General features: G+C 43.7%; 2 protein-coding genes across 6 annotated transcripts in view; both read right to left on the reverse strand.

Moving 5' to 3' along the window:
• On the reverse strand, nucleotides 1-10,991 carry LOC113877872 (RAD52 motif-containing protein 1-like). Of its 2 annotated transcripts, XM_027518485.1 has the most exons (7): nucleotides 10,865-10,991; nucleotides 10,301-10,480; nucleotides 7,492-7,614; nucleotides 6,950-7,121; nucleotides 5,982-6,080; nucleotides 3,137-3,222; nucleotides 1-401 (listed from the first exon to the last, which is right to left on the reverse strand). In XM_027518485.1, exons 1-7 carry the CDS (start codon nucleotides 10,958-10,960, stop codon nucleotides 300-302), a joined length of 858 nt encoding a protein of 285 aa, XP_027374286.1. In that variant the 5' UTR covers nucleotides 10,961-10,991; the 3' UTR covers nucleotides 1-299. The 2 variants fall into 2 exon arrangements, with proteins under 2 accessions (XP_027374286.1, XP_027374287.1); XM_027518486.1 differs by lacking the exon at nucleotides 3,137-3,222.
• A 1,383-nt stretch (nucleotides 10,992-12,374) lies between these two features.
• The window catches only part of LYZL6 (lysozyme like 6), a 29,641-nt gene continuing 14,262 nt past the window's right edge, over nucleotides 12,375-27,753 (reverse strand). For all 4 annotated transcript variants that reach the window (XM_027518456.1, XM_027518454.1, XM_027518453.1 and 1 more), the window contains 4 exons: nucleotides 16,428-16,661; nucleotides 15,327-15,485; nucleotides 14,334-14,412; nucleotides 12,375-12,737 (listed from right to left, as the gene is read on the reverse strand). In XM_027518456.1, the coding sequence (XP_027374257.1) occupies nucleotides 12,668-12,737; nucleotides 14,334-14,412; nucleotides 15,327-15,485; nucleotides 16,428-16,566 (447 nt within the window). In that variant the 5' untranslated portion in view covers nucleotides 16,567-16,661 and the 3' untranslated portion in view covers nucleotides 12,375-12,667. The remainder of the gene's footprint in view (nucleotides 12,738-14,333; nucleotides 14,413-15,326; nucleotides 15,486-16,427; nucleotides 16,662-27,753) is intronic.

Here is a 27,753-nt window from a genome sequence, read left to right on the forward strand (position 1 = left end):
TTTAGTTACGACACCTTTATTAGGTTCGAACCAATCTGCGCCATCTGAGTGCGCCTTTTTCCCAGAGTCACCAGGGCGCAAACCAAGCCGTCCTTCCTCTCGCACAGTGACCTCCGGTCGGGCCCTCTCCCCAGCCTACCCCAGCCCCTCCCTGGCTCTGCGCAACCAGGCAGGATTTGGGCTGCAGACGTAAATGGCCCTGGACGCTGACAGCCCAGGGGTTGGGGGAGGAGTGGAAGGGGATGCAGAGCTTCCCAAGGAAGCCCCAGAGGCCAAGCATTCTGGGAAATTCAGAAGTGCTAGTCCAGTTCTGGCACTGTGAACTCTTGCTCCTCAAAGCTGAAGTCTGAGAGGCATTCTTCCTCCCCTTGGCCACACGGCTTCCGGGAAAAGCAGCTGACCTGCAAAATGAGCAGGGCTAGTTAGGCTGGCGGGAGGGGAACACACCTTATAATTTTTAAGTTATTAAAAAATGTTGCTCTTTCCTCTAAACTTTCAGTACCCAAGTCTGGTCATTAATTCACCACTTTGCTGTTAAGGGTTACCACCAAATCAGTGATGACTTTGAAATTTCTGTAGGAGAGGCTTTGGGCAAGTGAGCAAGTCATTCTGGGAAAGAATGTCTAACCAAGTGAATGGCCCTTTACATTACCATGGGAAAACTTGCCCCATCCCACCTCGTTTCAACACAGCCATTAATCTACAAAAATTGCAGTGTCACTTTATAGAGTCCTGCTCTGTGTACACACCTGGACAAAACACTGAAGATGTTAAAAGTCAGCCTGTTTTAGTAATTTTCTTGAAATACTGTAACTAAGCACACAGTTTACTTTCTTCACAGTCCTTTTAAATAATGTAGTCCTTTTTGTTTGGCAAGACCTCTAACATTTAAACTCCAAAAGAAAAGCTTTACTGGGGTTCAGCCCCGATTGGATCCAGGGGTTCCCTCGGGAGGACGGCATCGGTGACTGAGAGAAATAAAGAAAGAGATAAGGAAAGAATTTTTCAGTTAAGAAAATAGAGGAGAGAAAAGAGGCTGATATTCCTTGGTTTATGCAGAAAGCCAATAAAGCCCCAGCATGGGACTTGCCCTGTTCACGTAGGCCGCAGGCGCCCTCTCGAATAGCTGAAGGTGCCCCACCTTAGGCACCTTCTCGAGTGGGTCTTAGAAGCCCAGGCAGGAAAGTGAACGCAGAGGGCCCCTGCACTCCAGGGAATCAGCCTGAAAAGGAAAGAGAAAGAACCACACGGGGAGACCAAGCTTTGGTGAGCAAGGCCCACACTTTATTTTCCAAAGTAGTTTTTATACCTTAAGTTGTGCATAGAGGATAATGTGGGGGAGGGGGGCGGGTAGAGTCATGCAAGGTCAGCAGTCCTTGATCCTTATCGAAGCCAGGCTTTCTTTCTGCAAACTTATCATATGCAAAAGCTTTTAGGTGCTTTACATCATCTTCTGGTCAGGAGACCTGTTAACATTTTATGACCCTTTCTTCAGAAAACTTATTTTTCTCTAAAGGTGATTATTCTAAGTCAGGCGCCACCCTCTGAAAGCATTAGATAAAGTTGCATTCCTATAGGGCAAAAGTGTGGTGGGCTATAACAAGAAAAGAATTAACTCAAGGGTCCAAGGTTACAAACATTAAAGCTACTACTTATATTTCTATATACCAACTATATTAATCAGTACACTCCCAGGGACACAGTAGGTAAGGGATATGGAAACTTGGCAGCAAGCATTAGCTCAACAAAGAAATCCTCTACTAGTTCTATTCTAACGATTTTAACTCTCTGAGAAGCTCTGCATTGTTAGAATATCTTAAGCTTCCTGTGCCTCTCGTGGCTGGGAGGCTGTGAACAATCACAAGCATAGCTGCAAGAGTCCAAACAAACGTGTCAGGCAAGCTAGAAAGTCATCAGAGGGGTTTGAATTGAAACACTCCTATAATGCCCAGGAGACTTATTAACTAGAATTTTAAGTTGATTTTCTTATAGAGAAAGGTGGTTGGGGATAGCCCCCTGTTAATGTCAGAAGAGTTGGTGAAAGTCGTGAAATAGTAAAACAGACAAATTTTGGTTTTGGGGTAGATGCTCGGGCAGGTCCAGTGGGGCCCCTTGAGCCCTGACTTGCCTTTGTATATCAGGCCTCTCGGCATGACCTTTGTCATGGGTGGGAACTCCCGTGCTGGCTCCTGGCAGAGCTTCATCTTATTCCCACTGTCCAACCTAATGCTTTTTAAATGGAACTGATTCAAAGATTGGCCTCATTTGGGAACGGATTTGTTTTTATAATCAGGTTTCCAAAATCTTTAGCATCAATACCGAATCCTTTCCTCTCTCATTTCATAGGAAGTTAGCCTTCTAAAAGCCCAAACTTGGGTATGTTTGAAGTTTCCTTGACTTATTTGATTTAAATTGAATTAAAATAATTATTTTGTAAAGAAAAAACTTTCAAAATTTTTGTTTTTCAGGATATAACCACCTTTTCTTTCTCTACTTTCTTCTCTTCAAAACACACTTTGCAACATTGGGGTGGGTTAAATAATCAGAAATCTAGCCCCAAATTAAGTTCTCAATGACATGAAACACATTTTTTGCTCTTTTTTTTAAAATCCTATATGCAGTACATTAATGTTTTCTTTTAGAAATTACTTTGACAACTTAATCCCTGATTTGAGGCATTCATATAACTGGTTTACAGAAAGGTCCTTCAGCAAAATATTTCACACAAAATACATATGAAATCTGGGTAGAACACCTTATTTGAAAGGCATTAATACAGTTTTCACACACTGTAGCATAATCACAACAAATTAAAGCCATAATTACTTTGTTCCCAAATGCCCACAATTCTGTTTGAGGGGAGTTCTAAGAGGCCTGTGTCTTCTCCTGTGTCCACAACTGTACAAGTACCTCATGGTCCTCAACCCTGCTCTCCAAATTTAAATAAGGGGTCAGAGAGAAGGCTCAGACATCAGGAAAATTCCTAGAAACTTCCTGCCTCAAAAGCAGTTTCAGAGTTTATCATTTCCCTAAGGATGATGGAGCTGAGCAGACATAGACATGCCAAGAATCTTCTGGCTGTTTTGAATTATGGCTACCCTGGCTTTGAATCCCTTCAGTCTTTCTCTCCACATACTTGAATTAAATCCTGTAGTTCCTCTTCAGTTCTAGCATCTGTGACCTCTTCACAGGATCTATACGCCACAGCTATTTTACCACTTTCTGAAATAGAGTTAACAAATATCAATTCAGAAATTTTGTTCCAAAACTTCCTGTGCACAATGGTAGCATCCAATAATTAGACATTCTTTTTATTTCTAAAAGCAGAAAACAAGAGCATTTTCCTAGCAGTTCCCTCATTCGACACATATCATTACTATTTGTGAAAAAATATGTAAGAGAAGTATCAATTTTGGTTCAAAAACCTTTATGATCTTAGAAGTAAGAACTAAGGAATGATGTAGTAAAAGCTGTGGAAACAAAACAGTTCAATCACAATATGATTCAATAGGAAGGCATTAAGGAGGGGTCAAAGTGAGTTCAAACCGGGGATAGATACCACTGGACTATACAGGAAATGTCATATTAGAAGCGAGGCAAGTGTCTACTACTTGGGACCAAAATTCTACCAGATACAATGAACAAAGCTTTGGAGAGAATTTTACTGGCCTATGTACCTTTTGGACTACACAGCTTCCCTCAAGGCAAACTACAGCCACCAGGCTTTTCAGTTTAAGGAATTCTGAGTGCATATAAGGAACACCATTTGCATATTCAGTTCAGTTCAGTTCAGTCGCTCAGTCATGTCCGACTCTTTGCAACCCCATGAACCGCAGCACACCAGGCCTCCCTGTCCATCACCAACTCCCAGAGTTCACTCAAACTCACGTCCATTGAGTCGGTGATGCCATCCAGCCATCTCATCCTCTGTTGTCCCCTTCTCCTCCTGCCCCCAATCCCTCCCAGCATCAGAGTCTTTTCCAATGAGTCAACTCTTCACATCAGGTGGCCAAAGTACTGGAGTTTCAGCTTTAGCATCATTCCTTCCCAAGAACACCCAGGACTGATCTCCTTTAGAATGGACTGGTTGGATCTCCTTGCAGTCCAAGGGACTCACAAGAGTCTTCTCCAACACCACAGTTCAAAAGCATCAATTCTTTGGCGCTCAGCTTTCTTCACAGTCCAACTCTCACATCCATACATGACCACTGGAAAAACCATAGCCTTGACTAGATGGACCTTTGTTGGCAAAGTAATGTCTTTGCTTTTGAATATGCTATCTAGGCTGGTCATAGTTTTCCTTCCAAGGAGTAAGCGTCTTTTACTTTCATGGTTGCAATCACCATCTGCAGTGATTTCGGAGCCCCCCAAAATAAAGTCTGACACTGTTTCCACTGTTTCCCCATCTATTTCCCATGAAGTGATGGGACCAGATGCCATGATCTTAGTTTTCTGAATGTTGAGCTTTAAGCCAACTTTTTCACTCTCCTCTTTTACTTTCATCAAGAAGCTTTTGAGTTCCTCTTCACTTTCTGCCATAAGGGTGGTGTCATCTGCATATCTGAGGTTATTGATATTTCTCCCGGCAATCTTGATTCCAGCTTGAGCTTCTTCCAGCCCAGCATTTCTCATGATGTACTCTGCATATAAGTTAACTAAGCAGGGTGACAATATATAGCCTTGATGTACTCCTTTTCCTATTTGGAACCAGTCTGTTGTTCCATGTCCAGTTCTAACTCTAACCCCTGAGCAAACAACCTAGACAGTTAGTTTGGTTCTCAAAGGTTGTTACTGGAATTGACAGATGGAGATTCTGCCTGGTGACCAGGGAAGTCAAACTTCACTGGAACAACTGCCCAGGCCGGAAGGCTGACACCAGTCCAAGGCCAACTCTGACAAGCAAATAAGGTCTCTGACAAGCAAATAAGGTCTCTGACAACTTAGCTAGCATTTCTCAGTCCCTAAGCCTGCAGGGCTGTGAAACAGGGGAGCAATTCTGTTCCAGGGATATACCAACCATGAACTTTCCTTTGGGCACAGCCTGTGACATTCTCACCCTATATAACTCAATAGGGTACATAATCAATCTATTCAATAGCATGATCACACTCAAGGCTCACAAAAAATGTATATATAAGAATCGTATTCACCCAATATATCAGAAATGAAAACTGAAACTGATTCCAAAAACATAATTTAATCAACTCTTCAATAAAATGACGATAATAATAATAGCCAAAATATTTTGTGTTTACTATGTTCCAGGCATGGTTCTAAGACTTTACATTCATCATCTTACAATATCCCCCACAAGGTAAGCTGAAATACTAACCCTACTTATAGATAAAGAAATTGCAGCTTAGAGATATTTAATACCTTCAAATCTCTCTGGCTAGAAAACCTAAAATTGCAACAACAACAAAAATCTAAGAGACAAAGTCAGGACTCAAACACAGGTGTCCAAGGCTTATAGTCACTATACTATTCTGTATGATACGTCAGCAATCGAGAAACAAGAACCGGATCAAACACTTTCTATATGAACTGAGGCAAGTCAGTCTACATCTAAACAGTGGGGACAATAATATTTGTGTCATTTTTCTCATAAACGCCACAAAGAACAAATTTGAGACTGTTGTTGTGAAAGCATTTGGTAAATGAAAGAATATGTAGTGTTTTATTTATTTTTAAACATTCTTTTTTTTACTTTTTATTTACCTATTTACTTGGCTGTGCCAGGTCTTAGCTGTGACATGCAGAATCTTTAGTTGTGGCATGTGGGAGCCACATGCTACTTCACTGATGAGAGATCAAACCCAGGCCCCCTGTATTGGGAGCACAGGGTCTTAGCCACTAGACCACCAGGGAAATCCCTATGTTGTGTTTTAGATAACCATTATTTTCATCCAAATAACTTTTCAAATAAGTTTAATTGCTCATTGAAACTGAAGTACTTTAAGGAGAATCAAAAAAAGTCTTACCTAAAACCACAATCTGCAGTTTCTGGAATGCATCCGTCATAGCCTTCTGAATAGCAAGCTTCTGGGTTTTCTTCCTTTTCATAAGGAGTGATAATGGCCCTAAATCCAACCAAAACAAATGAATTTAAAATGCTTATCTGGATAACTGATTTCTAGGTTATATGTTTAAAAATTTAAAAATGCACCTGTGATTCTTAGATCATTATCTTAGTGATTAAGGGTGAACACAACACTAGGGTATGGTTGAATGACTACGATGCAGTTATATTCTGGCAGGGCAGGTTTTCCCTGCTCACATCTATTCTTGAAGTTCCTGAAATACTGGATGGGAGATGCAAACCAAGAACATGACACAAATCTCTCATTTCTCACAGATTCCACATGGACAAGCTACAGCCATGCTCCTGCAGACTCCTGCGTTGAGAGGGCTGGATTCACACAGTGAGACAGATGCTCTGGCCTCTCCCCAGGCATCACTCTTAGGTGGATGGTGGGGCCTCCTCCACTCCCTTTGCTAACAGCCCTACTTCTGACTGAAGCCCAAGTGCTATGGGAATCCATACCAATGGGAATCCCCTTTCCAGGGATCTACATTTGACTTTCTCCACTCAAGCCCTTCCATAGGAGGCAAAGGACTGAACCTTTACACAAGAGTTTATTTAAATCTTTAGACAATGATTTTGTTGGGATAACTGAAGGCCACAAGAGATCTGTATTTGAAGGACTATTTTAGCAGAAAACAATTAACCAAAAATGGGAAAAAAAAAAAAAAAAAAAACCACCTTAATTTTCCCTCCTCCCTGGCAGGCAGTCAGTTCTAAAACTCTAAAGTTTAAGGTCCTGTCAGGTATTGCCTAAGTTAAAATCCTATGTGGCAAAGGAGAGAAACTCTGCCCAGGACTTCAGCTGCTTGGCAAAGGTGATGATGTATCTGAAAAGGCGTGTTTCAGAAAGAAAGGAAAACAGACCTTCTTCCAAGTTATCCAAAGGTTCCTCAGCCATGCCAACTCCTGGACTTCTGCACTCATAGGATGGCAACACCACCTCTAAAGCACAGAAGAACTTCAGGCTTTGCCTCTGAAGAGGTGCCACCATATCTTCATTTTCCGTTTCTTCTTCAGGGTCAGAAAGATCCTGAAGCTGTTAGGATTTTGAATTAAAGATTATACTTCAAAATATTCTGTTTTGAAAACTAAAAAACTCCCATCAATCCCAGTTAATAGTTGAGGTGTCATATAGCTTCAAAATCAAGTGAGATTTGCAAATGAATTACTAGGTACAGAGAACTATTTTTTATTATACATCACACAAATACTGGAGAAAATTATGGACACTGCCATTTAAGTCACTGAGATGATCACGAATTCTAGGTGGCATGTCCATGCTCAGATACTTCCACATGGAAGTCTTTTCCATCTCCTCCCTGTAGCCCAGTTCTAGTTTTCTTTCTAAAGTCAAGGAGTTCAATGTTGAAAGGGGCCTGGTTGGTCAAAGAAAATCTAGAGCTTACCTTGATGATCCTTTTTGACCATCCATTGAAACCAAAGTAGTAATTTGCCAATTCTTGGCATCTGGAGCTGTTTAGGGCAAGGGCGTTGTGTTGAACTGCCTTATGTTGGGTGCCAAGACGAATCTAAAGACATAAGAACCCTAAAAATATCACAATCTGACATAGACTTATTTTGAATATACCTGTTTGTCAATACCAGTTTCACATTCTTGTGTTGTTTAGTTGCTGAGTTGTGTCTGACTCTTGTGACCCCATAGACTGTAGCCTTCCAGGTTCCTCTGTCCATAGGATTTCCCAGGCAAGAATACTGGAGTGGGTTGCCATTTCCTCCTCTGGGGGATCTTCCCACCCAGGGAGTTAACCCTCATCTCCTGAATTGCAGCCAGATTCTTTATCACTGAGCCACCTGGGAAACCCCAACCAATTTCAGAGTGGTTGTAAAGATTATATATGACATTTTAAGCAATGAGTTCACAGTGAGCCCTAAATAAGTGTTCTTTATTATTTTTAATAAGTCAGTATTTTTCTGCATCATTTCCAGAACCCCTGATTCATCGGAAGGTTTCCCTGACCTCTGGTGGTGAAAGTGATGATGAAAGCAACCAAGGAAGCCCAGCAGAAGCCTATTATAGGGCTGTGGGTAAGCAAAGGAAGAAAACTTTTAGTCATCTTATCCCCATCTTATCCTGCTTGAGAATATGACCTGAAGGGGAGATAAGGTAGACCTGCCACTGAAGTAGGACCTTAATCTGTAGCACCCCCTCCCCAAGTTACTAACCCCTGTTAGAAGAGGGAATACACATACCTCTATAAATTTTATAAGTAACCAAAAGATTTAGAGATTCATCTACATTAACAAGCTTCTTTGAGAGTATAAATATTTCCAGCATTAACTCTCCAAATAACTTACACAGTATCACATTACTGTGGATTTTTTACATCACTAGCGCTTTGTTAAATGTCTATTTCCATTTTAAACAGGGTGTAGTATATAAATATATTAATAAAAATTCAAATAAAGTCAAAGCATTATTAATTCTTTATTGCTCTGTTTGTGGATCTTCCTCTATCACTAGTTTATGAACTTCTTAAGTGCTGGAAGGAACCATATCTTGTTACCAGGAACAAGCATAATTCTTGGCATATAATAGAGGGCTGAGGGTCTGTTGACTCAGTGAACGAATGAAAGAATGAGTAAATAAGAAAATGAAATTACTTTTTCCAACTGAAGCTGCCTGCTGGGAAGGAGAAATGAAGACTAATTGTTAAATGTTGAATGTCTTGTGGGAGGCTAGGCCCTGTATGGTGAGTCATAATTCAGCTGTCCTGGACAATAAGGAAGCCTCAGAAGAGCTCTGAGCGTAGTAGAGACAGTCTACATCTGGGATAACTTTGCCACAGTTCTCACTGGCAAACAACATATAATTAAACTAGGAAACAACTGGGAGGGGGGTAAAAACTCAAGGTTCTGCATTACATAAAGAAATCTAATATGAATGCCCTTTCCTCTCAACTGTATAGTGACTTATAGAATATTTTCTTCATTTCTCTATCAGTGATGGGTTTTATGGTCTGCAAATCTCAAAACCTAAGCTTACGGAATGGTCTTAATGGTCAATATAAGAAAAAGAGCTCATTACTCACAACTGATACCAAGTAATCGTTTCATAATCTTTCCAGTAATATCTAAGTGGGTACATGAAATGGTCGCAGCCAGTAGCAGGCAGATCATAGTCTCCAAATTAAAGAATGTCTGACAGGAAATCACTTCAATCATAGTGAGGAGAGCCCAGATTGAAGAGGGTATGAAACAGGGTACAAAAGTGGGAAGTACTGTACCTAGAGTCACGTCTGAGGAGAGTTTTCAGATTCAATCAAGGTTAAACCAGTGAGGAAAGAAATATGGGTAAGAATAGGCAGCAAGGTCAGTGGGAAGTAGCCAGATCAAAAAACCAACCACAGGGTCTTCCCTGGTGATCCAGTGGTTAAGACTCCACTGTGCAAAGCAGGGGACGTGGGTTCAATCCTTGGTCAGGGAATTAAGATCCCACACGCCCCGGCGCCACAACTAAGACTTGACCCAGCCAAACAAATAAATAAATATTTTTAAAAAGAAGAAGCAGCCAACCAGAGGAGACATACAGTTATAAAGTGAAAGGCTTGGGAAATCTAAGCCTTACTCACTTATTCAGAGGAATTGAAAAAATCCTTGGAAAAGGAATGGTGGCTGAGTGGAGGGATATAATGAAATTTTCATTCTGGGGCTCTGGGGAAGTAAAACTGGCTGGCATGTTACTATGGAGCCATATTATTAGAATAATCATGCACTAAAGAATATTTTAACCATTTTCTGGAAACTGAAGGGAGTTCTGAATAGGCAGTTTGAGAATGATGATGATGATGATAAAGCATCCTTTATGTTACAACTGACTAAAGACTTTGTCAAGCTCACATATTTAAAATTCATATAAAACTATAAAGAACTCTTGTGAAGATTTAAATTAAGGGGCAGCATGAAATGACATGGGGTTTAACATCAGTAAGTTTGGGTTTGACCTCTAGTTTCCATATTTATTGTCATGAACCTTAAGTAAGTCAGTTAACCATCCTGAGTTCGAGTTTCTTTAAAAAAGAAGAGAAAAGAAATGGGGCTGAGGGGAAGAAATGGGGAGCTGTGGGGGGCGGTAAGTGGAGCAATGCATCTCAAAGCATTCTGTAAATGCTTTGAGTGCTTTACAAACGTTGGCCTATTCGTTTTAAATTCAGCACTTCATCCCAGCGGAGCGAGGAATTCCACATTTGGACCCACCTTCACTGGAGATTTCTGGAAAAGCTGCTTCTGGTTGCATGCCTTTTGGGCTCTGTGAGCATCCCTCGCTGAATAAAACTTGATGACGGCATAAAATCCAGGACCGGCCACGGCTGCGTTTGGGAAGACTCGGACCGAATACAGAAGGCCGAACTGGGAGAAGACTGTGAACAGAGAATGCTGTAGGGTGGTCCCACGCTAAGTAAGAGCAGGAAATTTCAAGCCCAGGAAACAAAATTGCCCATTCCCTTATATTCCCCCCAGCCCTTCGCCACAGGCGACGGTGGTGAGCCTCCAACTCCAAACACTTCTCATTTCACAAACAAGTTTCCCTCTGAACTGCTAAGCTTCGAGAAGCATTAGGAGGCAGTGTGAGGCCTGCTGGGAGCTCTCTCTCAAAAATCTGTAAGGACGAGTTGACTGCTCCGGTCGGCTCTAGAGCTAAGATTCCTCTCAGCAAAGACCACAGGCGGGCTAGGTGCTGAAGCAGCGCCCCCGGGGCTCCCAATTACTAGGACGCGAGGCGACTTTCTCCATCCCTCCCTCCACCCCGGCCTGGCTCACTTGCAAGGCCTCGGCCGTGGGTCCAGAGCTCAGTTCCCACACAAGCAAGGTTTTGTCACTCCCTGTGGGAACCGCAAAAGGTACCAACTCCGCCATCCTACGGTCACCGCGCGTGCGCGGCTCTAGAGCAAGCCGCACTGCGCCTGCGCACGGCGCGCCCGCGCTTTTTTAAAAGGAGCGCGTGAGGGGGCGGGGCCAGCTATGGGGGAGTGAGACGAGGGCGGTGCTCGGACCTCTCCTTCGCCCGCCCTCTCCTGGCGGGTCTCCGCCTCTAGTTCCCCTTCCGCAGCTCCGTCGCCGGGGAGACGTTGGAGTTTAGTGAGTCTACACCAGTGTATTTTGTGGATTGAGTCCAAAGCGTTAGTTTACTGGATCGAATGGTGCGGACTTTATAGCAGCTGGCTTCATCTTCAGACTCCCAGGGAAGACTAGAGTACTAAGTGAAAGTGAAGTCGCTCAGTCGTATCCGACTCTTTGCGACCCCATGGACAGTAGCCTACGAGGCTCCGCCGTCCATGGGATTTTCCAGGCAAGAATACTGGAGTGGGCTGCCATTTCCTTCTCCAGGTGATCTTCCCAACCCAGAGATCTAACCGGGGTCTCCTGCATTGCAGACAGACGCTTTACCGTCTGAGCCACCAGGGAAGCCCAGAGTAGCAATGGCACCCCACTCCAGTACTCTTGCCTGGAAAATCCCATGGACGGAGGAGCCTGGTGGGCTGCGGTCCATGGGGTCGCTAAGAGTCGAACACGAGTGAGCGGCTTCATTTTCACTTTTCACTTTCATACATTGGAGAAGGAAATGGCAACCCACTCCAGTGTTCTTGCCTGGAGAATCCCAGGGACGGGGGAGCCTGGTGGGCTGCCGTCTGTGGGGTCGCACAGAGTCGGACACGACTGAAGCGACTTAGCAGCAGCAGCAGTAAATACCCACTGAATTTTAAAATTTTAGATGTCCCGACTCTGTGGGAAATGACCACCAAAGATGCAACACTTGGACTTAAGAGTGTTTGTTTCCATGAGTTTTAAAATATGCAAATCAAGGTATAACTTACTAAAGCCATCAACAGTCTAGTTTGAAATCCTTAAAAAGCTGGTTTCTAGCCCGTTTTCCTAAAGTACCCCCAAATCACCTGCCATATTTCTGTACGCCTACCACGACTTTCTCCACTTCAATATATCAGAACTTTAGCCTCACTCATTACCTACTTCTGAGCTCTTTTACTTCAAAAATAGTTGACCTTAGAGGAATAACTTGCATCTTGATATTGTTTCAAACCAATAACTACAGATTTTATTATCTATTTCATTATTCTTGCATTCATTGTATGTGTCCATTTATTCATTGTATCCATTGTTCACAGATGTCTCTGCTTCTCCAGCTGGATTATGAACACCACATGAACAACAGTTACCATTTATCATCCTTCTTCTTGTACCTAGCACACACTCATAATCTATTAGGTACTCAAATATAGGTGGAATTAATCATGAATAAATTAACACATTCTTTGCACAAGGAATGGTTTAATAATTCCAAAAAAAAAAAAAAAATAGAGAAGCTTCTTTCATCGTGGTCTTCTTGGTTTGCAAATGACAGTCAGGAACCAGGGACCTGGGCCTGGATGGGAACAAGGAGGAAGCCCTAGAAAACCATTTATTCCTGGGGCTCTGGTCAGTTTTATTTGTAAATGGGAAGGGAAGAAAATAACATGAAGTGGAGGCAAGAGGAAGAAGAATTGAAGAATTCCCGAGTGAGGAGAGGAGTTCTGGAATGACTCCACTACAGGCCTGCTCCCTGCCTCATGCCAGGTGACAGCCTGTCATCCAGTAGGAGAGGGGCCGGCCAGCACAGTGCAACCTCCATTTTACCCTATGAAGAGAAAGAAGAGTGGTTCTTGCTCTCTACTTAGCAGCTGCTTCTTAACACCTGACCCAGCGTTACGTGAGTTTTCCATACAGAGCAACGCCCAGAAACCCCTTCATTCCCAGCTCTCTACTGGGTCCTCCTGTGGCCCCTCTGATTCTTCCTTTAATTTCTGTCATCCATAGTGTTTGCTCTTTCCCCCTACTTAGTATACTTCCACATTTTCAAATCCTCACCTCCTTCTGAAGGGGGAGAGCACTTTTTTGCAGGGCTGAGAGTTACTAAAAAAAAAAAAAAAATCCCAGGTGTAACTATTGACTTTCCCTTCAGAAAGGGTCAGCCCTAACAGTCATCAATGCCCCCTCCTCTCTCTCTCTCTTCTTTTGATAAAGTTGCTATGTGCATTCATTAAAAAAAAATATTTATTTGGCTCTGCCGGGTCTTAGTAGTGACATGTGGGATATAGTTCCCTGACAAGGGATTGAACCTGGGCCCCCTGCTTTGGGAGTGTGGAGTCTTAGCCACTGGACCACGAGGGAAGCCCCAGTGCCCCTTATTTTGCATGGTGTTTTTGGAGCATTCAGGCTTCCCTGGTGGCTCAGATGATGAGGAATCCGCCTGCAATGCAGGAGACCCAGGTTCAATCCCTGGGTAGGGAGGATCCCCTGGAGAAGCGAATGGCAAACCACTCTAGTATTCTTGCTTGGAGAATTCCATGGACAGAGCAGCCTGGCGGGCTACAGTGTGTGGGGTTGCAAAGACTTGGACATGACTAACACTTCACTTCACTTTGGAGCATGCAAGGCACTTAACTCCTGTTTTCAGTTTCCGGTAGAGGCAGCCATTTACATTGTTTATATATGTAGTTTGAGGCTTAGAAATGTTAAATAATCAACTCAACATCCACCATAGGTAAGCTGGATCTGCAACACTCATCCAGCTGATGAACAACTCTCTTTTTTATAGAAATGTTGCTGCCAGTTATGGAGAGAGGGTCCCATGGTAGCCATGTTTATGTTGCTTAATTGCTTCCATCCCGACAGCTGAATGGAGGCGGGTCACCAGGTCCAAGTTGAACCTAACAGACCCTCTGTCTGGATTAGGACTGAGCCTCACGGGTCTGTATGGTCATTTAGGACATTAGCCCATAGATTCAGGGCAGACATAGTCTGTCTGGTGGACTGTGGATTAGAGAAAGCTGGTCTGCAGAGGGAGTAGTGAGGCCAAGGCACCAAGAAAAGCAGAAACCTGCCAGGGAAAGTCCCCAGCCCTGCTTCCATCCCTTTCCTGAGGCCTAACTGCCCCCCTCGTGTGGGCCCAGCAAGACACCTTGTCCTCTCAGCATAAATCCACCCCTCCCCACACACACACCCTACTCCCGGCTAGCTAAAGTCATTCTGTTACTGCAACCAAAAGAGTTTTGCTGAATATAGCATCAGAGAAAGAGCTAGATAGATCCCAGCTGCTACTAAGACAGAGTTCCTGCCGCAGCCCCCATTTTTCTAGACTGTAGAGAAAGTCCTGACCTACTGTCCCTTTCTCTGTCACCACATCTTTCTTAAGGCTCTGCCCACTAACTTCGTCCCAAAGTGACCTCCTCACCAGTTCTTCATGCCCCCAGCTCCGGACACAATCTTTTTTGCACAGTTGATAATTGCGAGAAGATTGGGGCTCAGCAGTTCTGAAAGAAAGGGAGAAAGAGAATACCCATGAAAGTGCCAGGGACAGTCCCAAAGACTGGCTCTCCCTGCAAGGCACCTCCCACCCAGAGGCTGAGAACTTCCAGTCGAGGCATGGCCTCCCTCTCAGAGGCCCATCTGGACATCCATACAATGGCTGGTGGAGGTTGGGGGTGGCGGGGGAGTAGGGGCAGGAGGGTCAGGAGGACAGATATTTGAGTGTTACTGCCATACTCTCTAGTGGATGGTGGTTCACCCCAAGTGTGGAGGTTTCTAGGGAAAGAAAAAGGCAAAACAGGCTGCAGAGACCAAAGTGAACTCCTGCCTAGGGAGCGAGGCTCTTCAGGTGAAGAGCCGAGGGCCATTCATCAGAGTTCAAAGGAGGAGATGAGGTCTCCTCCTCATCACAGAGTCATGGACCTGTGGAATCTTCTGGACTAGCCCTGAGGTGGGGACTTTGCACTTGACCTTCGGTCAGACCATTAGGCAAAGACAGCACTATTTGCTGGCAAGAGCTGAGCCTTCAGGGCCATTAGTGTGGCATCTGGCACTGGTTCTATGAGCCTCAGTTTGCTCATCTGTAAAGTGGGGATCATATTAGTCTCTATCACATAGCAAGTTGGGTAAATGAGCCATGTGTGCAAAGTACTGAGTATGTAATACACTCAATAAATGTTGGCTGCTGTACTGCTCTGCTCTACTGACTGTGCAGAGCCTTTCTGCATCCTGAAAGCACCCTGCAGAACCTCTTGTGGGCATCCAGGAACACAGTCTAACCCCCTGCTCAGTAAGGAATTCCCTGATTCCTTGAGCCATCCCTCTGGGGGCGTTCCCAGGCTGTGCATGGGAAGGGAAGTCCCGTGAGTAGAGGCTGGTCATCTCTCTCACCTCTCCCACCCTGGGGCCCTTGCCAGACCTTGACAGTCCACTTGGCAATTGTTTTCCGTGTGACTCTGGTAATCGTTGCACCAGTAGTGGCTGTTGATCTGGAAGATGCCATAGTCAAAGCTGCCATCTGTGTTTTCATTTACCTTTGTTATGTTGAAATCACTCTCTACGAAAGCCAGGCACAGCCCTTAGAACAGGGAGAAGAGGGTTTTCAGAGGGGGTGGCCAAGCTGAGGGAGAAGGAAGATGGAGGAGAAAGGGATGAGGAATCGGAAGAAAGGAGCAAGGACTGAGAGGCTAGATGGGGCTGGCAGGCCAGAAACATCCATCAGCTTCTCCTCTCATTTTTCAGTCCGTTCAGCCAGCCACCCATCAGTACAACCACTCATGCATCCATCTGTCCATCCATCCTTTCTGCACTTAATGATCACCTGCTGTGTGCCAGAAACTGTGCAAAGCTCAGAGAGGGACATTTAGCTGGGTCAAATGCAGATACTGCCTTCAAGGAGCCTATAGAGTAAGAATGAAACTATGGACCTAAAAAACCCACAAGGCAAAATAAAAGGAGAGAGTGTTGTAAGGCAGATATGCACAAATTCTGGGCCAAAAGGAGCTATCTCTATTGAGGAGCGGGATAGAGCCTTTGCACAGGCTGTTCGCTCTGCCTGGAATGCTCTTCCTCCAGATGTTTGGGGGACTGGATCCTTTTTTCTATTCAGCACTTCTCAAAGTCACCTCCTCAGAGAGGCCTTCCTTGACTTCCCCTTCTACAACAGTGTCACCCATCACCCCCCCTGACTTATTCTTCTGCATAGCATTATCACCACCAGGAAGCACTTCATGTATCTGTGTGTATGTTTCTTGCTGCCTCTTCCCCTAGGATGTGAATACTGTAAGAAAAGGAGCTATGTTGAAGTCTGCACCCCCAGCACCTAAAATCATTCCTGGGACATAGTAAGTGCTCAGTTAATAATGGTTGAACAAATATGGAATGTTGGGAAAGACTTCTTGAAAAGGGCTGCTTTGTTCACTTGACTTTGAAAAAACAAATAAGAGAAGAAAGAAAGACGGCCACTGAGGGCACGACCATGGGAGGAGGAAGGAGGAGGGAGTGAGAAAATGTCACTCACAGTCAGTCAGGGAGTAGCCCTCAAACCCATCCAAGTCCTCCTGGTGCAGCACCTTGGCCAAGTCACAGCGGCCAATGAGGCTGGCTTGATTCACAGCAACGAGGCAGCTGGCCAACGAGATGAGCAGTGGGCTTGTCATCCTTGGAGGGGAGGAGGCACGGTGGAGGGTGAGAGGTGGAGGGCCTGTGGGTCCTGGAGTCTCCCAGACTGCCTGCTGGTCTTCTCCTGGGGAATCTGGAGAGGGCAGCCAAATGTCCTCACTCACTCACTGCTCCCCTCCTGGCTATTTCTCTTTCCTTTCATGTATTATTCTATAAACACTTTTTTTTTTTTTTTGGTCTCCTGTTTGGTTTTTTATTCCCAATTTAAAATTAACAGAGCTGGGGCATGTCAAATAGACATGTGAGCTGGCCTAAAGGGGTACCCACTAGCCAAATCTGGAATAACATTTTTGAGGTAACAACTTTACTGAGATATAATTGACAATATATAATTCATACACTATACACTTAATTCAGTCAAAGTGTGTAATTCAATCATTTTCAGATCGCAGAAAATCATTTTCAGAATGCAGTTCTGTGTGACTATCACCACAGTCAACTTTATACTGTTTTCATCGACCCAAAAAGAAACCTCATATCCATTAGTTGTGACTCCCTGTTCCACTTCCCTCCAGACTCTGGCAACCACTAACCTACTTTCTGGGCTTCCCAGGTGGAGCTAGTGGTAAAGAACCTGCCTGCCAATGCAGGAGACATAAAAGATGCAAGTTCGATCCCTGGGTGGGGAAGATCCCCTGGAGGAGGGCATGGCAACGCACTCCAGTACTCTTTGCCTGGAGAATCCCATGGACAGAGGAGCCTGATGGGCTACAGTCCAGAGGGTCTCAAAGAGTGGGACACAACTGAAGTGACTTAGCATGCATGCATGCAATCTTTTTATTTCTATAGATTTGCCTGTTCTGAGCATTTCATATATATGAAGTCATACGATATCTGGTCTTTTGCATTTGACATCTTTCACTTAACATAATGTTTTCAAGGTTCATCCATATCATAGCATGTACCAGTATTTATTCCTTTTTCATGGCTGAATACCCTGGAGAAGGAAATGGAGGCCCACTCCAGTATTCTTGCCTGGAGAATCCTGTGGATGGAGGAGCCTGGCAGGGCTACCGTCAGTCCATGGGGTCACAAGAGTTGGGCATGACTGAGTGACTAAACCATGGCTGAATAATATTACATTGTATGGATATATCACAATTTGTTTATGTATTCATCAGTTTGTGGACATTTGAGTTGTTTCTATTTTTCAGTTGTTAGGAATAATGCTCCTGTGAACATTCATGTACAAGTTTTTGTGGACAAATATCTACATTCCTATGGATATATACCAAACAGTGGGTCACATGGTGACTTAAAGTGTAAACTTTTGAGGAATTGCTAAACCTCCAAAGTGGCTGTACCAATTTACATTCCAATTAACCATGTATGAAGATTCCAGCTTCTCCACATCCTCACCAATACAGTTATTAACTGTCTTTTTGAGCAAAGCTATCCTAATGGGTGTGAAGTGGTATCACATTGTGGTTTTGATTTGCATTTGCTTGATGGCTAATAATGTTGATTGTCTTTTCACATGCTCATTGGCCATTTGTATGACTTTGGCAAAATGTCTTTTCATATCCTTTGCCTACTTTTTCAGTTGGGTTTTTTGTCTTTTCATTATTGAGTGGTAAGTGTTCTTTATATATTCTGAACCTTATCAGATATGTAATTTGCAAATATTTCCTCACATTCTATGGGTCACTTTTCACTCTCTTGACAGTGTTTCTTGGAAACACAAAAGTCTTAAATTTTGATGAAGACTGATTTATGTATTTTTTTCTTTTGTTGCATGTGCTTTGGTATCATATCTGTGAAACCAATGAATAACGGATTCCATGATAATCTAGAACAATTTGGCCATCAAAATAAATGATAATTATTATCTGTGATAACTTTCACTCTATCAAATGATGATAACCCATTGAGTGAGATAGGAATCCATGAGTTCATAACAGTAATAGATAGACAAATAGGTTCATAATGGGGATCAAGGGGCGGGGGCTCTTTCTGACAAGAAAATGCTGACTGATAAATGCGGAGGTAGGCATAAAGTTGAAAAATCACCATCCTGAAACCATCATAGATTGATCTGAGCAAGAAAGAATCAACAGTGGGTGCTAAATCAGAGGGAGTGGGAAGCTTAGTGAAGAACTGAGTAGGTTCATGGTCCTAACGTGTCTCCCCACAGATTGCATCTTAGTTGCATGAGAAAAACAGTCGAAAAACAGTGGAGAAACCAGACAGCATTTTGACTTCAGTCACATTGAGTGAAGTAAGTCAGAGAAGGAGAAGTATCTTATGATACCCGTTATATGCAGAATCTAAAAAGAAATGATAAAAATGAACTTATTTACAAAACAGATACAGATTCACAGACTTAAAGAAAGAACTTATGGTTACCAGGGGGGAAGGATGGGGGTGGGATGCGGAAAGGGATAATTAGGGAAGATGAGATGAACATATACATACATACACACTGCTATATTTAAAATGGATAACCATCAAAGACCTACTGTATAGCACAGGGAACTCTGCTCAATGTAATCTGGACAAGAGGGGAATCTGGGGGAGAATGGATACATGTCCCTTTGCTGGAAATGGAGAGGAGGAAGGGAAAACGTCTTGCCCTGTGATCATACTGCTGCTGTCTTATTTAGACCCTAAGTCGTGTTCAACTCTTTGCAACCCTATGGACTTAGCCCATCAGGCTCCTTCATCCATGGGGTTTCCCAGGCAAGAATACTGGAGTGGCTTGTCCTTTTCTCCTCCAGGGGCTCTTCCTGACTCAGGAATAGAACCCATGTCTCCTGCATTGGCAGGCGGATTCTTGACCACTACACCACCTAGGAAGCCTCGTGTATGTGTGTGGGTTTCCTTAACTAGGTGTATGTTCCTGAAGGTTCCTCCATCCACTGGCTTCATGAGTCTGGCAGTTTCTTGGACAAGATGGCTACCTTGACAGTCTGTCTCCTCACGAATGTTTTATTCTGTCTCCTGATACTCACTCCTTAGCAGCCTGAGCTTGGGACCATTCTTTTGCTTCTCTCTCCCACCCTACAGTTGCCAGATTTAGTAAATAAAATCACAGCATGTCCCATTATGTTAGAATTTCAAACAAATAATGGCTATTTTTTTGGTATAAGTGTGTCTCATACAACCTTACTTGGCCCTGACTCAGTAGGATCCTTCAGAGACAGATATCACTGAGCTTTGGAAAGCAGGGAGCTCCATCTCTGCCCCTGAAAGCCCCTCTTGGGGTTCTCCAGGGAAGACAGTGGTTCGGGCAGGTACACCCCAACCCCCCCTCCCGAAGCTTACCTCTCTCCTATCCCTCGCTGACCCCAGGTCCCAGCCTGCCCAGGGCTTTCCGTGAGAATCTATAGAACAAAGCCTTTTGAGTGGGAGCCTCCTCTTCCTCATGGACTATCCTTTAGCCCCGCCCAGCTTACTGCTCTCCATGTTCCAAAGAAGATGGGAGCCCTCAGTCACCCCCGCCTTCTGGAACCCCAGTTCTGTGATGTCATCACTCTCCTGGAAATACTCTGGTCTTAACCTTGCAAACTGGCTCAGTCTTGAGGCCAATCTTGAGGCAGAAGCGGCAGATCGGCCTGGAGGGATTGGTGACAACTGTGATGAGGACCACTGGTGGGACAGGGTAGAGAGGGCGCGAGAGGGTGCACCACCCCCCTTCCCTTCTGGGCACAGTAACACCTTTGAGGGAACTCCTTCCCCCATGGGTTTTAGGCGGTCTGCCGGTCTCAGGGCCCTGCCCTCCAGGTGAGAGGGTTTGTTCACGCCCCAAACCGTGTATCTTGAACTGAAACTAAGTGGCGAGGCTCAGCTTCTCACAGGAAGCCTTCAGGTGTGGGGCCTGAGACTGCTTGGAATCTCATGGATACAGCCCATCTGAGAGAATAAGCGTCCTTGAACAGGGAGCAGAGTCCAGACAGGACTCTTGTCCCAGCATCCACCACTTCTGCAGCCTAAACTCACTTTTGCCCTCACTGCAACCCTGTGATTCAATAAATGTCCTTTCTTGTATAAACACATTTGAGTTGAGTTTCTGTCACCCATACAACCAAAAGAGACCTGCTTAGTACAGGTAGGATGGAGTTAACCATCCATGGAATGGTGACCTGACAACCTGTCACCTCCCCATGAAGGACACACATCTGAGTGTCATTTGTCACCAAGGAAGTCTGGGAGACATTTCCACCAACTATAGCAAAAAGGAAGGGCTTCCCAGGTGGAGCTAGTGGTTTAAAAAAAACACAAAAAACTCTTGCCTGCTAATGCAGGAAACATAAAAGACAAAGATCTTGGGTTGGGAAGATTCCCCCGGAGGAGGGCGTGGCAATCCACTCCAGTATTCTTGCCTGGATAATCCCATGGACAGAGGAGCCTGGCAGGCTACAGTCCATGGGGTTGCAAAAAGTCAGGCATGACTGAAGCAACTTAGCAGCAGAAGCATAGCAAAAAGGAGGCAAGAGAAAGTTTTGTTACTGATGCTCACTTCACCCTTGAGACAGAGTGATAGAGTCTACCAGAAAGGAAGTAGGAGGAGTTTTCTAAGTGGGCAGTGATGCCCTGTACCCTCTGTCTCTGGACTTGTCTCCCTACCGGGGCAGCAGCGCATTGCATCTTGGGATGTAAAGACAGCAGAAGCTCTCTTGTTGTTGAGTCACTCAGCTGTGTCTGACTCTTTTCGACCCCATGGACTGCAGCACGCCAGGCTTCCCCATCCTTCACCATCTCCTGGAGCTTGCTCAAACTCATGTCCATTGAGTCAGTGATGCCATCCAACCATCTCATCCTCTGTCATCCCCTTCTCCTCCTGCCTTCAATCTTTCCCAGCATCAGGGTCTTTTCTAATGAGTTGGCTCTTTGCATCAGGTGGCCAAAGTATTGGAGCTTCAGCATCAGTCCTTCCAATGCATATTCGGGACTGACTGTCTTTAGGATTGACTGGTTTGATCTCCTTCAGTCCAAGGGACTCTCAGGAATCATCTCCAGCACCACATCTTGAAAGCATCAATTCTGAAGCTCTGGTGGAGGTTGAACCCTGGGAGGAGGGCATTCTCTGGGTATCACTTTATGCAGTACCATTTGTGGCCAAAACGGATGACCCAGATAACTTCAGATGATCCAAGTAACCTCACCTGTGCAGAATTAGAGCCCTGGGTGACAGGAAAGGCTTCCATAGTCCAGGACCACATGCTGGAAATTGGACCTGCAGGCGAGGGTCTCCTTGCAGCATGAAGTCTTAGAGGAAATGATGGCAGCACTCAGAAGGGGACCATAGGGACTCTCCAGGCCCACTCACTCCCAACTGTGGTACACATGAGTCCTGGATGGATTCCTACCCATTCAAGGAACTGGCACATCCAACCTGGGACCCTTGAATAAAGTCTGGAAGTTGTAGCCTGGGGTAAGAAGACACGGTCTCCACATATCACTTGTCTAAATAAACATGTTCAAGTTATAAATCAAGCAACTTCAGTTTCACTTTTCACTTTTATGCATTGGAGGAGGAAATGGCAACCCACTCCAGTGTTCTTGCCTGGAGAATCCCAGGGACAGAGGAGCCTGGTGGGCTGCCATCTATGGGGTCGCACAGAGTCGGAGTCGGACATGACTGAAGCGACTTAGCAGCAGTAGCAGCAGCAACAAGCTGTTAAGTAAAATATTTTCTATCCTCATATTCTGACAAACATTCCTTTAAAAGAATAAAATTTTAAAATGTGTATAAAGCTATGTGTGTGTGTGTGCTCAGTTGGGTCTGAGTCTGCGGATCCAGGGACTGTAGCCTGCCAGGCTCCTCTGTCCATGGAATTTTCCAGGCAAGAATACTGGAGTGGATTGCTATTTCCTACTCCAGAGGATCTTCCTGACCCAGGGCTCGAACCATGTCTCTTGCATCTCATGCATTAGAAGGTGAATTCTTTACCGCTAATGTTGCCTGGGAAGCCCATATGAAGCTACAGCCCATTATATTAATATATGACTGAAGTTAGCAAAATGCCCAAGGTCAATGAATTTAACTTTTATTCCACATGTCTGGAAGCTCTGTTAATGGACTAATAATGTTGGGATGAATAATAAGTGTATACATAATTCATAAAGGATTAAAACTTTCATGAAATTTATTTTCTTATCTTCCTTTCAGCACAAACACTAGTTATATTTCTATGATCAACTTTTAAATATATTTAAGAATTAAAAACATAATTATATTCAAAGTACATAATTTAAAATATATTTTCATCAAAAATATAAATTTAGGTAAAAAATGTACTAATTTTTTCTGTTTTCCAAAATGTTAGTTTCTTTAAAATATTAAAAAGTAGCTAATAATTTGAAAGTCAAGGGTTTTCCTGGTGGCTCTGTGGTAGAGAATCCACCTGCCAATGCAGGAGACACGGGTTCGATCCCTGGTCTGGGAAGATCCCACATGCTATGGAGCAACTAAGCCTGTGCACCACAACTACCGACCTGTGCTCTGCAGCCTGGGAGCTGCAACTAACGAGCCTGTGCGCCACAACTAGTGAACCCCCACACCCTAGAGCCTGTGGTCCCCAACAAGAGAAGCCACCACAATGAGGATTCTGTGCATTGCAACACAGAATCCTCATTGTGGTGGGGGTGGTGAGAGTAGCCCCCACTTGCCGAGACTACAGAAAAGCCCGAGGAATAACAAAGACGCAGCACAGCCAAAAATAAATACATAAATAAAAGTATTTTCTTAAAAGTCAAAATGCAAATTAGAATGAATGTATATTAAATTTTTATATCAAAATTACAGAGATCCATTTTATTTTACTCTTTCAAAGTTTAACTACACTTTACTAAGTAACTTTGAATTTTAATATTTAAATTTTATTTAAATTATAAATGTAATTTAAAACTTAAAGTAACTTTTCAAATTAAAATGTTAAAATTCATAAGTCTGGCATTTAATGTCCATCTTGTTGCCAATGTAAAGAATTAGTATTATATTATGTCTAAAGTCTAGACATATATGAAAACGTAAGAGTAATGTGTAATGTGAGTTTTGCAATATTACAAACATTTCCTCAGCTTTTTACAGCTGAGGTAAATATTGTACTAATTCATGGATACTTCCAGAACCAAGAATAGGAACACAAGAATAAGAAACTGTACACTCAGCACTACTAGCAAATGATATCTCATTGTGTTCAAATCTATTGCCTTCAGGCTACCTGAGAGGAAAGCTCTGAAGAGTTAATTTACTAGTCTTTTCTCTTACCTAAATACTTTTCCGCTCAAAGCCTCTCTGAACTTCATAATAGTGCCTAGCAAGAGCCATTAAGCTTTCACCAAAACATAAAACTATACTGTAACATTCAATAACATTTTAAAAATGGTCCATATAAAAATATCTTTAAAAAAAAAAAAAAAAAGGCTGTTGTCACACACTTGGAAGTCCTCCACATCCTGAGCAGAAAGGCATGCGGAAAACGATGAGACCAAAGAGGATGATGTGGATGACAAAGATCAGAGACTTAACCTGGGACAAAGGCAAGCGAGCTGAAAAAGGTGAGTTTGCAGATCTGACGTGAAAAGGCAGTCACAATGAGACATATTCAAACCATATGTTCATAAGACTGAATTTTAAAAATTATTTACTTATTTTTGCGCTAGGTCTTCACTGCGTGTGTGGGCTTTCTCTAGTCGCAGCGAGTTGGGGCTACTCTCTGGTTGCAGTGTGTGGGTTCCTCATGGAGGTGGCTTCTCCTGCTGTGGAGCACAGGCTTTAGATGCACGGGCTTCAGCAGTTGCTCTGTGGCATGTGGGATCTTCCCAGACTAGGGATCAAACCTGTGTACCCTGCATTGGCAGACGGATTCTTATCCACTGGACCACCAGGGAAGTCCAAGACTGAGTTTTTTATTCTATATTTAGGCTGTACTTCTTCCCTAGTGGCTCAGATGGTAAAGCCTCTGCCTACAATGCAGGAGACCTGGGTTCGATCCCTGGGTCGGGAAGATCCTCTGGAGAAGGCAATGGCAACCCACACCAGTACTCTTGCCTGGAAAATCCCAAGGACGGAGGAACCTGGTAAGCTATAGTCCGTGGGGTCACAAAGAGTCAGACACGACTTCACTTTCACTTTACCCCAAAGAAAGTATACCTTCTCAAATAACTTCAGGAATAGTTACAAAACTGATTATAAACTAGGCTAAAACTATTACCTCAAATTGTCCCAAAAGGAGGAATTATATCAGCTCCATACTCTGGCTACAATTTAAAAACCTCAATTTCTTATAACTTTAAAAGAAAAACATACACAGACACACATACACTTTTTCTCCCCTGAATAATTATTGGGTCACTGGCAAATTATTAGTAAAATCTGGAGTAACAGCTTTCTAAAATGAAAATGACATTAATATATCGTGTTTGAAATTTATTTAGAAGTAAATTCATAGTCTTAACTGCTTTCATTCAAGTAAAAAAATTTGAGTGTTTGACTCAAGAAGTTAGAAAAATTAGAAGAAAAACTTTCCCAAGGAAAACAGAAGGAAGCAAAGCATAAGAATAAAAGCATAATATATTTAATGAGGGGTTCCCTGGTGGCTCAGATGGTAAAGAATTTGCCTGCAATGCAGTAGACCTGGGTTTGGTCCCTGGGTGGGGAAGATTCCCCTGGAGAAGGAAATGGCTACTCACTCCAGTATTCTTGCCTGAAGAATTCCATGGACAGAGGCGCCTGGAGAGCTACAGTTCATGGGGTCACAAAGAATCGGACACGACTGAGTGACTAACACTTTCACACTTTCATGCTGAATCGGATTCAGGGGAAATGTTGGGTGACAAGTTAAAAATGGAGTTAAGAAACAGCAACGAGAGAACCGGCATATTATGTGTCCCACTTTGGACTTGGGATTCTTCTTTGTGGTACTAGTGCAGTGTAAGCTAAATTCTTCAAAGTTTCTGGAGTAAATTCCTTGCAAGGACAGGTCACTCTGAAGCTACAGGTCACCACAAAACTCAGTAGGTTGATTATCCAAGAAGGTAGAATAACTTAGGGTTCTAAAGCTTTGTTACTTGAAAACCATTGCCAAACATTTTCTCTCATAAAATCATATTCTGTCTCAAGAAGGCCTCCAGTGGGACAAAGAGGTACCGTTGCCAGCTGCTGGCCTTGAGAGCATGGGTCACGGAAGGAGACTTCTGTTTCTGCTCAGGAAAGTGCAAAGGAAGCTTCTAGATTGCACTGTGAAACACAAGATGAATCAAATACAAACATGCCTTAAAAAAATCAAGTACGGACCTCAGTGAGCTCATAAGCCGGAGTAATGAACGTTTCTTTACTTACTTGGCTGCACCGGGTCTTAGTTGTGGTATGATGGATCCTTGACCTTCTTTTCAGCATGTGGGTTCTTTCAGTTGTGGCATGCAAACTTAGTTGCAACTTGCGGAATCTAGTTCCCTGACCAGGGACTGAACCTGGGCCACCTACATTGGGAGTGCGGCATCTTAGCCACTGGACCACCAGGGAGGTCCCTGAGTAATTAATAGACTGCAGAAAATTCCGCAGTGGTCCACACTGAACACACCACTCACATAATTCAAAAAGTAACATGCCACCCTAATGATCAGTCCTCTGAGAAATGAATCCCCTGAACTAAGATCTGCCTGTTTCCACCTCCTCTGCTCAATCTCAGCGCCCATGTGTGATCCACACAGCATGTACTCTCCTGCATGGAGTGGCCTTTGGAGCCAAACCAGCCAAAGTTCCTGGCAAAGAACTGGGTTCGTGTAATTTCATGTGTAGGTAAAGCCTGTGACCACATCGCTGTATGTTTTACGGTTCTCATGCATGAGCATCTACTTGGGACTTATCTATTATTTTGTTACTTTCCTTCTGTTTCTTTTCTATATGATAGTTAGGGCATAATGCTGCTTTTTAAATTTACCATCACTCTGAATGGATAAACACGTCAATGAAAAGAGAAGAACCATTGGTTAATTCGTTGAATGGATAAATGTCAAAATAATTATGCTGAGTAAAAGAAGCCAGACCAAAAAAAAAGTATATACTGATTTCATTTATAGAAAACTCTTAAAAATGTGGACTAATCTATATGTTTTTTTTAATTATAGAAAGCATGGGGGGAAATCCCTGGTGGTTCAGTGTTTAGGGCTCCATGCTTCCACTGCAGGGAGCAAGGGTTTGATCTCTGGTCAGGGAACTAGGATCCCACGTGCCTTGTGGCATGGTCAAAAAGATAAATAAATAAAATATTTTAAAAATTATAGAAAGCACAAAGCAATCATTAGTTGCTTGGGGACAGGGGGTAGAAAGGGGGACAAGGAAATTTTGGGGGAGTGATGGAGATGTTCACCATCTTGATTGTGATGATGGGCATGGATATTCACAAAAATCAAAAATTATCAAATTGCACCCTACAAATATGTCATTTATTAGATAGCGTCACCGTTGGACACGACTGAGTGACTAAGCACAGCACAGCACATCACTGACTCAACGGACATGAATCTGAGCAAACTCTGGGAGAGGGTGAAGGACAGGAAAGCCTGGCATGCTGCAGTCCATGGGGTCACAAAGAATCAGACGTGACTTAGCGACTGAACAACAACCTCAATAAAGTGCTTAAAATCTTTAAAAACTATTATCATTACACAAAATATATTTTATGACGAAGGAGTTATGGGTCTGTCATGGTTGAAACCCCCAGCATCAGGAAAATTCAGAAACGGCCGGGGGGTTGGAATTTTTCCCACACTCCGCTTCTCAGGCCAACTCTCTGTGCAAGTTATCCTGTGGCCACTAGGGGCCAGCAACGGCCCCTGTACAGGAAGTGGGGCTGCAGGGGTACCAAGTTAATTGATTGATTCATTAATCAATCCATGGGGTCCTAAAGAGTCTGACATGACTGAGAGACTGAACAGCAACAAAAAATTATTTATTAGCTGTACTTTTTCTTTTGCATTAGCTGCATATTCTCAATACATCTCAGGAACTGGCTGTTGTCTGCCCCCTGGGGAAGGTACAGCAGGCATTGGTCCTGCTGTAGACGTCCAGAGAGCAGCCAGCCTGACAGGTACAGGGCAGGAGCCACAGGTAAGGGGATGAGAGGGAAGAGGGAAGTGGCAGGGCTCACTCTAGGAAAGCAATTGGAGCAGCAGGCTGTACGCTACTCTGGCCAACACAATCCTGCAGGCAGCATGGA

Source organism: Bos indicus x Bos taurus, chromosome 19, assembly GCF_003369695.1.
Source record: "Bos indicus x Bos taurus breed Angus x Brahman F1 hybrid chromosome 19, Bos_hybrid_MaternalHap_v2.0, whole genome shotgun sequence".
NCBI lineage: Eukaryota > Metazoa > Chordata > Mammalia > Artiodactyla > Bovidae > Bos > Bos indicus x Bos taurus.